Source organism: Parasteatoda tepidariorum, chromosome 5 (assembly GCF_982258835.1).
Source record: "Parasteatoda tepidariorum strain Cologne lab strain chromosome 5, Ptep-v5.0, whole genome shotgun sequence".
Lineage (NCBI taxonomy): Eukaryota > Metazoa > Arthropoda > Arachnida > Araneae > Theridiidae > Parasteatoda > Parasteatoda tepidariorum.
In genome coordinates, this window is record NC_141759.1 from 77,872,728 (window position 1) to 77,888,653 (window position 15,926).

Genomic DNA, 15,926 nt, shown 5'->3' on the forward strand with positions numbered 1-15,926 from the left:
TTTTGTGTGAAAATTTAGTTTAATTAAATATTTGTTATATCCCATTTAAAAAAATTCTATTTATTGTTATTTTATTTTTTAAATTAAGGACATAAAACATCTAACTTTTTTAAAAAAAAACATTAGCACAAGTTTTAATTCGAATGTAATTTTGCGAATTTCCGATTTCATTTAATAAATTTTTAAATAGATTTCTGAATGTGATAAAAATAGTGTATATTTAAATTTATCTAAACAGTCACTATATTATCACCAATAAATTATCATTTTCTATGACAGTTGCAACATGCAGTTAGTGTGAAGGAAACTTTTCAAACCAAACTGTATTTTCTGGTAAAATTAATAATTATTTGCTAATTGAAAGTTTTTACTTCATGTTTTTGTTCAAATAAATTGAATATGTGTTCTATTATTTTGATTATTTCAAACTTAAACTATTTACTTTAACTAAAATCATTTATATTGCTATGTGTTATAAATATTTCGTTGTTAAAATGTAAAAGTATCTGTGCCAATTGTAAGAATTTTCCTATACTTAAAAAAATAATAACGTACTTTATTGTTACATTCCAAATAAAAAATAAATTCTGATTGTTTATAACTTGTTTTATACTCATTAAGTATTTTTCTTTTTCTTCTCTTTCTCACTCGATAAAACTGACTTCTGTGTTTCGAAGAAAAAGGGACATTATAACGTGAGGTAGCTAGATTGCGATTAGGGGCCTTTAAAAAAGTACATAACATCCCGAAGGGGGGGGGATTTGTACAATGGGGAGGTATTATACAAAGTTTGTACATTATAAGCATACACCAAATTTAAATTTGACTTTTTCCTACACACTCCTTAAATAAATATTTAATTTTATTTAAAACATAATAATTTTAATTTTTATGAAAAAGGGGAGTAGACTAATAAAATGTACGCACTCTAGGGGGGGGGGGTAAGCCCTTATGTACGAAGGGAGGTTAAAATTTCTCCATTTTTATGTACATACTTTTTGAACGGCCCTTACACTAAACTATAGTAAATATTTAGTCATATATACTGGACTTTTGACAAATAAAATTATTCGTTTATCCAATTCCTGCAAAAAAATTTCCTAAGCATATGGTGTTATATTCTCTTCAAAACATATTATCTGCTTTCCAAGCTTACTATGGAAGTAATCTATATCTCAGTATCTTTTTGACCCTGGATTACTCAACGACCACCTAGGAATAGATTGACCTGGCACTTTTTTTTTTCTTTCGTAGAAGGTTTATGATGTTTCACCTTTATTGAGAAGTAATAGGGGTCTGAATCATTCCCTGATGATTTTTGCTATCCATTGAGTCATTCCGTTAGTTTAAAAATCTGTAACGCCTCTTTTTGTAGTTATTTTTTAGGAATTTAAAAAAAAAAACTATGAAACCCGCTGTGTCAGATGGTTTTGTGTGGACATTAAAATAACAATGTGTCTTTGAAATAGCAAATGGGACTTCATGTACTGGAAGAGTCACAGTAATGGAGTCATACTGCAGACCGTTGAATCAAAAAATTAACTAATATAAAACATTTGAAACCTAAAATTACTTTCATACAATGGTACAATATTTTTTAAAAATTAAATTATTTTTAAAGCTACAAACAATCAAGGCATTTAAAAAAATCACTTTACTGTTCAGTAAATCACTCTTACACTGATTTCTTGATTCGTTTAGTAGCTAATTTATTGACTCTCTCATTAATTCATTTATCGATTTGCTGATTTATTAAAATGCTTATTTTTGTTATTCTTAACCCTCTTCAGAACTGTGATCACATATGTATATATATATATATGATTCTCCCTTCACAGAAGATTGTATCATACATGAAATGAGCCTTTCTGACTAACGGCCCAAGTTCACATAGTTGTGATCTCAATACTGTTCACTTCATATTAGTACACATACTCTTAAATATGAATAAACTCTGAGTGTTCAGAAAGGCTTAATTTATTTATATGCTCAATCAGTGTTTTGTTAACTTCTCTGTTTACTGATTTGTTCTTTTACTCAGTGTTATTTGGTTAGTTACTTTTTTATGCGTTTTAAGTATGAATTCTAACTGAAAGTTCTAGTAAAGAGCTGATTTTTGAAAAATGTTATTATTCTTAACAAACGAATATTAGGTTAGTATTTCATTTACGTCGCACTAGAGCTGCACAATGGGCTATTGGCGACAGTCTGGGAAACACCCCTGAGGATGATCCGAAGACATGCCATCGTAATTTTGATCCTCTGCACTGGGGATGGCTCCTCTGCTTTGGTAGCCAGCAGACCTGCTCACTAAGTCGAACACTTTGCGGTAAAATAGTTTAAGAAGTACTGATGTCGCACACTCTCGGTCACTTTCCCGCTTACTGACCGCAGCCAGAGATGCTTGACTTTGGTATTCTAGTGGGAACCATATCTTTACAATCAGTTCACTGCTGGACAAATGAATTTTAAAAATATCTAAATGTTTAAAATACACTTACATAAAAAAAAGGAAGCAGAACCACTAACTTTGAATTTTTTATTTTATCTAAACAGTGGATTATATAAAAATCAATTAACCAGTATTTTTAAAAAAGGAAAACTTTATAAATACGCTTCGTAATAATGAATGAATAAAAGTTTTAAAAAAATAATTCTAAAGGTAGTATAAAATTCAAAATGTAGTCAAAAAGAGGCATTTTTCCTTGGCAACAAAACTTTAAAAAAAGTCTTAAATTTCTAGGTTTTTTTTCTTCATAATACAGGTTACCATTAATTTTTGAGAAAAATTTTTTTAACCTATATTTTTATTGCCTAATTTTGTGTTTACCATTTTAAGAATGGTTTTCTTGCTTGACAATTGAAACTCACAAATCTGTTTCAGAATGCAGTTATATATTTAAATGGAAGTTTTATCTTTGCTAAAAAAAATGTGCACATTATAAAGAAGGCACTTGTTTATTAAATCTGTAGAATTTAATATTTTAACATATAATAAACAGCATTGTGTCAAGCATCAGCCAGTGCTTTCTCAAAATAAAATCAATAACAAAATATAAATTTTACAATGTACAAAGTTAGTAACACTTAAAAAAATAATGTTTGTCAATCTAAGAACATTTCCTATTTAAGAAACTCAGATTCTTCTAAGATGAATCTCTTTATTGAAATTTTGAAACTTCATAGTAAGTCCTTCTAAAAAACAAACATATTTGAACAAGAAATAAAAATACTAAGTAATTTTTTCACAAACAAAATATGTAAATATTAAAAAATTAAGTATATTATTTCAAAATTTTCGTACAAAAAGGGGAGAAATAATTTTCAGAATAAGAACTATTTATTTTTTAAGCATAACATTAAAATTCATAGTAATCATAGAGGTTTTATGAAATTGGTACTAAACTACAACATATAAAATTTCCTTTGCAATCAATATATATATTTAAAAAAAAATCAGTATTGTAATTACTTTAAAAATAATCTTTTTCAGTAATAAAAGAATTTTTTTGTTTGGCTTACTAAATAAAATTATTTTATTTTTTCTATTATCGTGAATCAAATGTTTTTAAATAAAAATTAATACCTAATTCCATATGATATTTAGGATTATTTCTTTCACCAACTGCATTAAAAAAAAATTATATTTTATTTCAATTAAACTAATACACTGAAACAAATAAGTAAGATACATTAAGTCCAAGTTTGTAAAAAAAAATATTTCCCAATAATCATTTTTAAATAGAAAGTGTTTTCTGTTCTCATTATCATAAATCGCATTTATCAAGACTTTAATTATCATCTAAAAAATACCTCCTTGATTATTAAAGTTAATTATTTCATAATGGGCTTTAAAATTCTATTTAATTAGTTATTTTCTCTAGATTGAATAAAAGCTATCATTAATATAGTCCATATACCATCGGAAGATCATAAATAAGGGACTCTTAAAAGAGTTCCCTTCAATGCTAGGGTATAATAGTACAAAGAACCATTATTGGGATAAAGTTTTTACCAATAAACCATAAAATTGTTTTTTTATGTAACCCATAATTTGGCTTTCAAGCAACTTTTTTAGATGAACAGATTATATCTAAATAAATCAAAATTGAATTTATTCGCACTGCCCAATTTCCATATTTATTAATACAAAATTATTGCCACAGTATCTATATCAGTAGTATAATAGCAATCTATTACCACAATAACAGCAATGCCTGCTACAATAACTAATTTGGAAACAATAATATAGTAATAATTTATATAAATAGAATAGTAATAATTTATTTAGTACCAAACTTAAAGTAATAAAATCCTCAACTAAAAAAGTTTTGTATAGATATATTAACAAAAAGACTAACTCCCAATTTACACGTGACGTCTGACATCAGATGCATAACGGCATATGAGTAACAAAAACCTGATTTTTCACCTCCAATTTTCCTAGCCTGCTTTTAGACAAGAACTGTCATGTGAAGGAAACTCTGAGTTAAGCTGGAAATCAGGCACATGATGATTGACTGCTTGCATCATATAACTTTTTACTTAACTTTGCAAGAAAGAATCAACTACAGGAATGGTGTAAATTTAATATAAAGCCTTATTTCAGGGATGAGAGTAGTTGGAAAGTAAAAAAGAGGAAATTCAAGAATATATATATATATAGAAAAATTTCGACAAAAAAGTGCAATTTTTAAACTTGTAAACCATGTGATTATAAATCCCGATGATTAATTTTAAAATTGCATGAATATATAAATATGAATCACATGCATGATTTTAAATTAAGAGAATATGAATCTGGAAATGAGGCTTTTAAATCACGTGAATATGAAACTCTATATCGAATTTTAAAAATGGGAAAATACAAATCATGATGCGTAATTTTTAGACCACGTAAATACGAATCATGATGCATAATTTTTAAATAGTGCGATTACGAATCCAACTGTCTAATTTTTAAAGCACGTATAAATAGGAAAATCGATGTTTGATATTACAACCGCAAAAACTCACGAGATTAGGTTTTAAGCACGCGTGAATTCGAATCGCTACATAGGGTTTTAAAAGCGAATAATTACAAATCGCGATATTGGATTTTTAAATCTTGTAAATAAGAATCGGAATGTACGACATTTAAATCGCCTGATTAAGAATCGCAACGTTCAACTTTTAAATCAGGTGAATACGAAAATCAATGTTTGAGGGGGGAATAAGGACTTCAATACTTTCGCTTCACAAAAAATTTAATTCCTCATAAAATATTTTAACTTGGGCAAAAAAAAAATTTCAGCGGAAATCCGCGAATTTGCGGAAGAATCACATCCCTGTTATTTACAGTAAGTGAGGTGAAAAAAATAAGGAAAGAGTGAGCTATTATGTACTTTATAAAATTTATTTTTTAACAAGCCTAGATCACTTATATTATGAACGTCATAATAAAATCTATTAAGACATTTAGGGTAAGTATAAAAACATGTCAAAGTTAATGACTTATTTACAAGTCATACTTTAAGGTAAGGAGAATATCAAAAAACCACATATAAACAGTATTTAAGCAATTAAATATCATTACATTTCATGTCCAAAAAATCATTATGAATGCTTAAAATAAATATCGATAGTTGTTTCATGACATGCCTTAAGATTCTGGTCATTAAACCCAATACTGAATTTACTAACAGGTTTAAAGTAATCAAGTCCTCTTCCAATTTTTATGATCCAACCATTATTGAATCTTATTTCTCGGTCATGTAACGTAGTTGAATAGTCAATGTCTAGCACTATATCATAACCGGCTAAACTTTTTTTAATACACTGAAATCTGGATTGTTGACTTTCAAAATCTTGGTCACTTGCACCTGTAACCAATAGAATTCTTTTTAACTCGGGACAAAATCTAACTAGAACTTCACAAAAACTTAAAAAATTATAAGTTTGATGAGCAGTTCGAATGTACGGATCTTCTATTTCAACAAGAGTTACATATTTGTCAAGATGTTTGCTGACTATACTTTCATAGCTAAATCCTACTCCATTATTCGGAACTTGGATTTGTTCGTGGTATGAACCAGCGTCTTTTTGTTGCTGTACTATTTGCTTAATCTTTTCAGCTCTGGTCATGTACTCTGTTGCCTTTTGGCGCAAATGTTCAAGTTTCTTTTGATCAGACGTGTTTTTGATTACGTCTAAGAATAGCTGAATTCCCTCTTGATAACAAGCTAATGCAGCGGGATATCTCCCTTCGCTGTCATGTTGAACAGCACGTCTGATAACAGAAATTGCAGCTTGCTCAATACCTTCGATTGCTGAATTTTTAGAATTCATCCTCAAAAGTTGAATCACATTAAAATTAAAACGTTTGAGGCAGAAGTAAAAGTTAACAAATTAAAAACTACATATATTTTTAACAAAATAAATTTTAGGAATTATGTTTCAGATAAAATATAATTTTAAAAAATTTAATAATTCAAGTTTTGAAATCCACAGAAGACATTAGAGCTCTTGTCACCTTGTTTACAAACTTTGAATACATTTATTTCACTTCCGTTCTTTTTCAAATCTTCACAAATTAAGAAAAAAATTAAGAGGTTTCTGTGTTCCCATTTTCGATTAATTTTCTTATCACGACATTGAGAGATTTCACCATTCGTGAGTTTCCGCAGGAAAAAATATGAGACAAATCCATGGATCCTAAAGCGGATACTCTAGACTCCATTGACAAATCCGAATCTCACTCTCATTGCCAAGTTTGCCCCTGTGCATTTTGCATGCAGTGAGAATCGTGTCTGCTGTTTCTCACACGGGAATTTACTTGCAAAAAATTGGCCAATCAAATTCTCCGTTCCGATGTGATTTTTTTTCACATGCGAAAAAAATCGCATCTGAGATGAGAATGCTCCTAACATTTTCTTAGCGCATCTTCTTAGCAACCAATTTCAGCAAATAACGAAGTTATAAAGTTAATGTAAATTGTTCGACAACCGGAGAGTTAAAAAATTAATATATGTATTAATTTCACCCTCTACTGAATTTGCTTTCAGATCACTCAACTTTGTTATGGTTTACACTTGTGACGTCATTGTGAAACAGTGAAAAATGGAACGATGGCGGAGGGTACATCATTGAATAAAATTGTTTGATTATTTAATTTTTTTTCCAGACTCCTATTTTTAATCATACAAGTTCACTCCCACTGCTTACTTGAAATCATAATCCTATCATACATATATAGTTCGCCATTCATACAAAATGGACACTGGCGATGATGAGTTATATGATGCTGATTCAGGCAATGAATCTAGCGCAGAAGATGAAGACGAATTATCCATTTCATTAGAGCCTGAATCAAGTTCTAGAGAAAAATTAGATACTGAAGAGTTCCATTACGATGTTCTATCAACTGTACAAATTGTAGAACATATGGTTGATTGCATCCGAGAAGTAAACACTGTCGTTCAGGTAGTGTTTACATTTAGTGTTAACTGACAAAAATTTTGTAAACAAGGATGTTTTTCCTTTTAAACCTATATGTAGCTCTAGTTGATGTGTTAACAGTTTTAAATGCGATCTTAATTGCTATTTAATTATTTAAAAATGGTTCGCAATTAAATTATTGGCGTCGATGGTTCATATATTTGAATTATTTATTTACCTTTATTTAGATTCCACCTACGATCACTCGAATCCTATTGAATCATTTCAAGTGGGACAAAGAAAAACTATATGAAAGGTTTGTTATTATTATTTTTAATTATGATTTTTCATTTATTTACTCAATAAATTATTTGATAACAATGATGTTTCGCTCCATTGCTTCTTATAGAACTATCCAAAGATTGAATCAGCAGTTATAAATTATCACAATTCTTTCATAAAAATACGTATGGTAGCATTAGCTGTACAATAAGTGTAGTTTTTAAAAAATTCTAAGTGCAAAAGAAAAGTTCTAAGTGTAAATATTTACTAAGTAGTTAATAATTAATTTCCCTAAAATATTGATAAGTTTTGCTGGTTTTATTCTTTACAACTATAACACAGTTTTCGTTTAGAGAAAACAATAAATTTTCTATATTTGTAACATATTATTATTCCTTTCCAATTAATTGATTAACGCAATAAACAGGGTTGGCAAGTTTTTGACACATGACAGTTTTTACCGTCATCTCAAAAACCCATAGTTTTGGTAAAACTGTATTTTTATTTGAGTTTAACTGCTTATAATTTAAAATTAATTAAAGTGAATTTTGTAAATTAATTCAAGTGCTTATGTCTTGCCTATCCAGTTCCGCATCCATTAAAAGAATCTTCTCGAATTTTTGACTCATCCATACTGAACTCAGAAATCGACTGGGCAATGAAAAATGTGCAAAATTAGTCACTTGCTATCGTATGCTTCGGCACAGTGACCCCGACTACTCAGGGGTCTGTCCAGGGCGAATTTGCTACCGTTTAACGGTACCTTCACAAATTCAATTTTAGGTAAAACGGTAGTTTCACAGAATACTTTTTCTTAAAATTTTATTCTCACTTAAGAAACGATAAATCTATATTTTTACTATGTTTTTGTGTTAATTTTTTACTATAATTTTTAATTTTTCACAAATTAGGGTGACCTGGGGAAAAACGCAAACATCTATTTTGTGAAAAAACTATTCAAAATAGAATTTTAATATTTATTGGAAGTTTGAGGCTATATGAGATGAGTCCAATGCCACCTTCTGTTGTTTGAAGATCTAATTAGAATTTAAAAGATTTTAAGTTTTTAGTGATCAGGAATTACCCCTGGTCTTGATCACTTCTGGGGTAATTACTGATCACCAGTTTTTATTGTAAAGGGGCTGTTTAAAAATAATTATATAATGGTAATTAACAAATAAGACATCAAAATCAAACGAATAAACCAAAAAGATATGTTTAAGCAGTTAATAAAATGATTTATTTAAAAGCAAGAAGAACGATTAGCACTTTAAATTTTAAAAAATCTTTGCATCGTGCCATACACTTTAGGCAATCAGCCAACTTATTCTCATGTTCTTCTGAAATATAAGAGAGTTCCCACATGGGTTACTTTTGCTGGATTTTTTAACTTCATTAAGGGAAAGTGTAAAGTTAAGTAAGGTATGTCAACAGCTCTAGCAGCAGCTCTCACACTGAAATTTTCATTTTCAATCATTAAAAGAAATTCACTAATTTTGTTTTCTAGAAGCCTAGTATCCTTTTTAGGCTTATAATTTCTCACCATATTTATACTAGGCTAATTTATAAACTTAAAAATTATTCTAACAATTATACTAGGCTAATTTATAAGCTTAAAAATTATTCAAACCCTGTACACACATAAAATTAAGATAGAAGCAGGGTAAGACAAATCAGAAATGGTGCAAATCAGAATACAGTCTTGTATACAGTTAAAAACAAATTTTGTGATGACAGTTAAAATATATTTTATAGTTGTTCCACTTAATAAATATGAACTGTTATTTAAGAAAAGACAATTAGGTATTTATAAGCTATTTTATATACTATTTATAAGAAGAAATGACAATGATCAGGAATTACCCCAGTGATCAATAATTACCCCATCTGTAGGAGGCAACATTTGATATAGTTTCCTGTAATCAATTATAATGTTTACACTTACAGTAGATGTGAAACAATTAAACAAAAGCTTACACTACTTTTATATCAAAGAAAAAGAAAGTGACTCAAAATATTTATTATTAAGAGAGATCTTTGCAGAAATGTGCACATTTTGAAACCCATCTTTGAAATGGAAAATACAGAAAGCAGTTTAAAAGATACTTATTTTGTTAGATTAAACAAAAAATTATAATTAAGTAAATGTAGTTATACTCTAGTAAAGTGTACAAGCATTCTTGTCCATGTCTTAAATTTAAAAAAAAAAAAAAAATTTTAAATAAAACTTAGGTGATCATTATTTATCCCAGAAACAGAGTGATCGTGAATTACCCCGGGTTACCCTATGTCTAAATTTTCTCAAAATAGGTACCTTTCAGAAAAACCTAGACAGACCCCTGCTACTGAACATGTAATTTTGTTTGTAATTAAATTTTGTTTAATGTGCTTTTTCAACCGAATAAAAGTTTTTAACTCGACAAAATAGCAGTAATTCTTGACTTAGAGTTTGTTAGTAGTTACAAGTTTTGAAAGTTTTGTTTAGCTTATTTCTAATATTTAAGAAATGCCAAATTTTAAATTCTTCATTTTATTAATAGTTCCAAGCTTTTCTGTTTGTTTGTTTATTTTGAACAATTAAGAAGTGCAAAATTTTGAATGCTTTGCAAATCAAGCTATAATGATAAAAGTATCACTATTTTCAATAAGTATATTACAATATTTCTGTATGAATGTATAACCTTCTATAAGAATACATGTATATAGTTGCAAAATAAATAGCAATCATTTACAACATTCATTTATAAAGGCAATTATGTGAAAATAATATATTGTCTGCAATATGCTATAAATTAAAGAAAACAGTAGGTTTTTGACGGCTTTAACCGGTATAAACACGGTCGTTACCACTGTCTAGGCTTTTCTAAGAGGTGCCTGTTTTGTGAAATATTAAAAAATCAACACAAAAATATGGATTTATTGTTTCTGAAGGGATAAAAAAATAAAATTTGAAGAAAAAGTATTTTGTGAAGATACTGCTAAACTGTAGTAAATTCGGCCTGGGCAGACCCCTGACTGTCATGTCAAAAACCAGTTTTTTACTGCAAAACCCAACCCTGATCAATAAATGGATAAAGTTCTTTATTCTTTTAATCCCTATTTGGGCTTCTAAATCTCCTGATTTTCTGCAATCATTTCTTAAATGGAAATAAACTAAAGTCTCACTGTTTTTTTATAGATTGATACTTGATATTCTATGTATAATGTGCATTTGTACAAGAACACATTTAGAAATATCAAAGTATATCAGCTGTGTTAAATTAAAACGACTTTGGTCCATTATGTTTTCCATTACATTAATTCATTCTCTCTCCATGGCTAGTTCACTGAAGTTTTAATTTTCAAATCCATCTGCCATTAAACACCTTCAATGTGCATATACTTTTAAGGTCATAATTAGAACAAATTTTTCTATTTAACACATAAGGCTTTGGATGGCAAACTTTTCTATGATAATGGTGAGACTTATTTCCACAAATAGACATAATATAGATTATCATTATTTGAGATGTAGTTGTTGAAACAAGATAAAGCTTGTATACAGAATATCAAAAGATGGATTTTGGGCTTTACTGTACTACCTTTGTACTGTAATTTTTCTAATTATTCTTATTTTAAATTTAAAACATTGAAGAGTTTTTAAATAAATATATTGATTTTATTACAATTATTTTTTCCCTTTGGAATTAAAATATGACACTCTAAATTTGAATTTTAATATTAAATTTAACAATAAAATTAATGTCACACCTTGTATAGTTATGTAAAGCAATATGTGTAGTAAAAAACCTTTCAAGATAAAATTTTTATTTGACTATGCAAAAATTGGAATTTTTTTTAAAATTAAAATTAGCTTAACTCCTGTTATACATGTCTTTTATTCTTGAAACAAACTTTGCGTATGAAGTTTGAATCTAGTTTGTATAAAGTTTGCATTAATCATGTACTGCATATAAATCAACTAGAGCCCTGGGGAAGAGGTGAAAGTTTCTCAGATTGTGGAGGATATTTCCACATCGTGCCAGCTACAATTGCGAAGATACCAAATAGATTTTAAACGTGCAAATTTTTAAAAAAAACTTATAGATATTTGCACGGGGTTATATTTGCGCAAGTTATATTTAAAAAGTGCTTAAAGGTGCTTATTTTCGTTTTTTAAAAGCCCTTGAAGGTGCTTTTTCCATTGGGTGTTTTTTAAAAGTGCTTAATTTTCCCTTTTCCAAAATGAGATTTTTCCTTTACCATGTTGATTTTTGCTACAAGTAATGCAAAAAGACACAGTTCACATTGTTCTATTCAACGTTTTCAGAATTAATTCAACCCCAATCTATTTTGGGGTATTGGCAGTCTGTAGCATATGAAAATGCCATTCGTTTTTCATGATTCAAAATTTTGTAATTTTAGACAATTGTCAAAAATAATGCCAAAAGTTTCTTTTTCTTTCGACATGGTTAAAACCATCAATTGTCTAGAACTTTACAACCCTGCCTAATTATGATATTTTTTTTAAGTGCTTAAAAATATTTTTTGAGTGCTTGAAAGGTCCTTAAAAGCTGCTTATTTTTTGTTGAATAATTTGGCTATGCACCCTGTTATACCTTTCAAGTTGGTCCCTTTCTGCGTTTTGTCTTTTTTTTTTCTTTCTAGTTTCTTACAGGGCGCTGCCCGGAAGTTGCCAAGACTTGGCGATTATTCTGCCACAGATTACTATATGGAAATCTCCCCAGATCTAGGATAAAGCATTTTTTTTTTAAAAAGATTTTGTCAAGGAAATTTTAAAAAGCGATATAATTGTAAAACTAATGCATTTATTTTGTTACCTTTATTTTATTCAATTATTTTTTTTATTACCTTGAATAATTAGGAATATAGGAATCATAAATCTATTAATAACTGTTATGAGAAGTAGACATAGTATAAAATGTATCACAAAAAAATTACAAAATCTACAAAAAATTTCTTATCCATTATTTTGTTATAAAGTTTAAATTGTGAAGATAATATTTGCTTGTATTTTAAATATTAAACCATGAAATTTATTTTTCTTCTTAGTATAAAATTTTAACTAGTTTTACTTAGGAAGTACTAACTATTCAATCTTGATTCTGTTTTTGACTGCGTTAGCATAAAAGCAAATTACTTGATTTATCGAATAAAGAAGTATTAAGTATTTTCTATGTGTTCAGCTCTAGTAATATGTTTTAGTGTTTTTTATTTTATTATTATTATTAATTAGAATTCAGAATTTTTGTCACGTAATTGAAATTTCCCTTTCTTCAGTTTAATTCATTCTGTCCTCCTCTGCATATCAATGCTGCAGCTGTATCAATCAGAATAAAATTAATTTAAAAAATTCTAGTATGCATTTTATGCAATATTTTTTTTAATTAGGCCTATTTTTTGTTTATTCATGTTTGCCTACTCATGTTTATAATTCTACGTGATGTAGTGACAGGATTTTAAGATTTTTAGACACTATAAGCAAATTTTCTTATAATACTAATCCATTTCAACAATTAAAACTGTCCAACTTACCTGGTCTAGTTTAAGAGATACCATACTTGTTTTGAATAATTGACTTAAAATTCATGAAAGTAATTGTTTTTCGTAAAAAAAAAAATTTAAAAACAAATAAATTTAATAACTCCAATAATATTTTATTTGCATTTAGTACTGTTTGTTATTAGTTTTCTCTGCTGATTAGGTTACGTGCATTTAAACAATTTCATGAATGTTGTACTGTTATGCCTGATCAATTCTGTTTCTAATAGTGAATGAAATTAACTGAGCAAGAAAGAAATTACATATTTTATACAGTAACGTACATATTGATCATTAAATATGCATTTTATGAAATATAAATGTGTATCTTATTAAAAGTGACTCAAAAGTAAATAAAATGTTATTTTTCTTTAAAATATGAAAGAAAATATGTTTTTGTTTATTATATAATAAATCCTTCAGTTTAATATTATACAACTCTTTAGTATTTAATTATATTAATATTTAAAGTTTATGTTCAAATTTGAATATTTTTAAATCAAATATTTTTATTGCATAAATTTTTAATTTTTCTTTCGCATATTTTATTTCTGCCAAATTTACCATTTTTCAGGTTAAAAATGCATAGTACATCAGTTCTGTTGTATCATTGGCAGAAAAATTTTAATAGCAATTTATGATTAAAAATTACTGAGTGAAATAAATATATATAGGAATTATTATTCTGAATAATTTGTTCTTAGATTTCTGATGTTCTCAAAATTAGAACTTGAGTAAAATCAAATTCTGGTAAATTGGGCTTGTCAATGGACCAAAACACATAGCTAAGTTTTCCTTGCTTTTCACCTGGATATATAATCATCACTAAAAGATACTATTAATTTTCTTTTTAATTTTGAAATGAATGATATAACTTTGTCATTGTATGAGGTTTACTTTACTAAAGTGTATGGATATTTATTAGTTAAATTGTCAATTATTTAAAAATATTTTTTTAGGTATTATGATGGGGATCAAGACGCTTTGTTTAAAGAAGCCCATATTGTTAATCCTTATAAAAATCAACCAAGTTCATCAAAAGTAATTTTTTTAATATATTTTACCTTTTTTTATAATCTTTTTCGTGAGATGCTATTTAACCGATTCAGCATTGCACCCTCTTCTTGAAAGTGAATTAAATGTTTTTCTTCTTCCCAAGAAAAAACAGGTTTTTAAGAAATGCCTTTACTTCTCCCCAGACCATAACTGAACTGGGTATGTTAGTAACGCTTTCAGTCTGGTTTATGGGTAGGAAAATGTCAGATTGTGCTTCTTTGGCACTTAAAATAACCAGACCTGGTCTGTTCTCAATGCTGTATCAGTTAAATATATTGATGAAACTAAGTATTATACAATTTAATTATATTTTGTAGCAAAATCAAATATGCAAATCATGTCAACCAATCCAAGATATCAATGGTCCTGGTGCTTATTTCTGTGAAAAATTTTATGAACTATTTTTGCTGATATTTCTAGTGCCATTAAAGTACAAACTTTTGTAAAAAAAGTATAATATTTCTTAAAAAGTATTCTTTAATTATTAAATGTAAAAAAATAAATTGAGAATTATACCTTGAAAATAATAATATTTTTTATAAAGTTGATCTTAAATTTTGAAAAGATAACTAGAATATTAAATATTTACATTATTTTACCCAAATATTTTGTGCAAGATGTGAAAATAAAGGATAACATTTCTGATTGAAAATATAGATTTACTTGTATATAAAACTATTTTTATTTTGTGAAATTTTGTTTATTAATATTTTTAGTATGAAGGTAGTGATTTTTTCTTGTGATAATGAAGGATAATAAAATTACTCCCTGTCTAGATTTATCATAAAATTCTTAAATAGAAGGGCTCTTGAGGCTACAAGGTATAAAATCAGCAATTTTAATCATGCTTTTCATCAATTGATTTAATTGACATGAATCATTAAAGAACAGAAAGTATAAAAGGCTGATTTTCACTATGTTTTTTTAAGAGGTTTTAACTAATGAGAGCAACAACATTCATTTCATTCTTAGCATTCATTTTTATTAACTAATTACAAAGTAACGAAAAGTAAAATTATTAAAATAACAGGTATTAAGTGCTTTTGTACTTTTCAGTAATTTTATCAGCAGATATAATTTTTAGTATATGTGCAATAAATGTGCATTGTCTTTTCGTTAAATATTTAGTCTTACTCCAGTGAAATAACTAAGTTAATTATTCCTGATTAAAATTTTTTTAAAAATCTTCCTAGAAGATCACTTCCTCCGGGTTTTAAGGGTATTTTCGTAAATTTTCCACAAATATTGCAACGTTGCTAATTAACTTAAATACAATTGAGGAAGTTTAAGCCAATAATTAACAAACACATAGTCACAAAGTTAAGCTTTGACTCAAAATTATAAGTAAATATTTATGTTTACAGTGATCTCTCAAGAGTGGCCATTCTCTGTTCCACAGTAAAATGGTCATTAATGGACGTTGGTCATCCTTAGGTGTTAGCTCCCTATTTATGTTTGATTTTCCCCAAATGATTTTGATTTTAGTCGGAGTTATTTTATTTGTGGTAAATTGCCACTTGTGTTGACATTATGAAAACTGGATTGATGAATAAAATATAACATAAAAAAATTATCCCTACTGATATAATTATATGTCGAAACAAATTTAATAATTATGAACTATTTTATAT

At 27.7% G+C, this 15,926-nt stretch overlaps 2 protein-coding genes across 2 annotated transcripts in view; one reads left to right on the top strand and one right to left on the bottom strand.

Moving 5' to 3' along the window:
- Positions 1-2,525: 2,525 nt before the first annotated feature.
- LOC107440867 (MIT domain-containing protein 1) lies at positions 2,526-6,716 on the bottom strand. Its single transcript, XM_016053931.4, has one exon. The coding sequence runs from the start codon at positions 6,325-6,327 to the stop codon at positions 5,596-5,598; it is 732 nt and encodes a 243-aa protein (XP_015909417.1). The 5' UTR covers positions 6,328-6,716; the 3' UTR covers positions 2,526-5,595.
- A 148-nt stretch (positions 6,717-6,864) lies between these two features.
- The window catches only part of ari-1 (E3 ubiquitin-protein ligase ariadne-1), a 28,014-nt gene continuing 18,952 nt past the window's right edge, over positions 6,865-15,926 (top strand). Inside the window, exons 1-3 of the mRNA XM_016053930.4 lie at positions 6,865-7,461; positions 7,665-7,732; positions 14,199-14,280. Coding sequence (XP_015909416.1) covers positions 7,252-7,461; positions 7,665-7,732; positions 14,199-14,280 — 360 coding nt within the window. The 5' untranslated portion in view covers positions 6,865-7,251. The remainder of the gene's footprint in view (positions 7,462-7,664; positions 7,733-14,198; positions 14,281-15,926) is intronic.

Coding starts and splice junctions, on each gene's coding strand:
- LOC107440867 (XM_016053931.4), bottom strand. CDS start 6,327: ATGAATTCTAAAAATTCAGCAATCGAAGGTATTGAGCAAGCTGCAATT.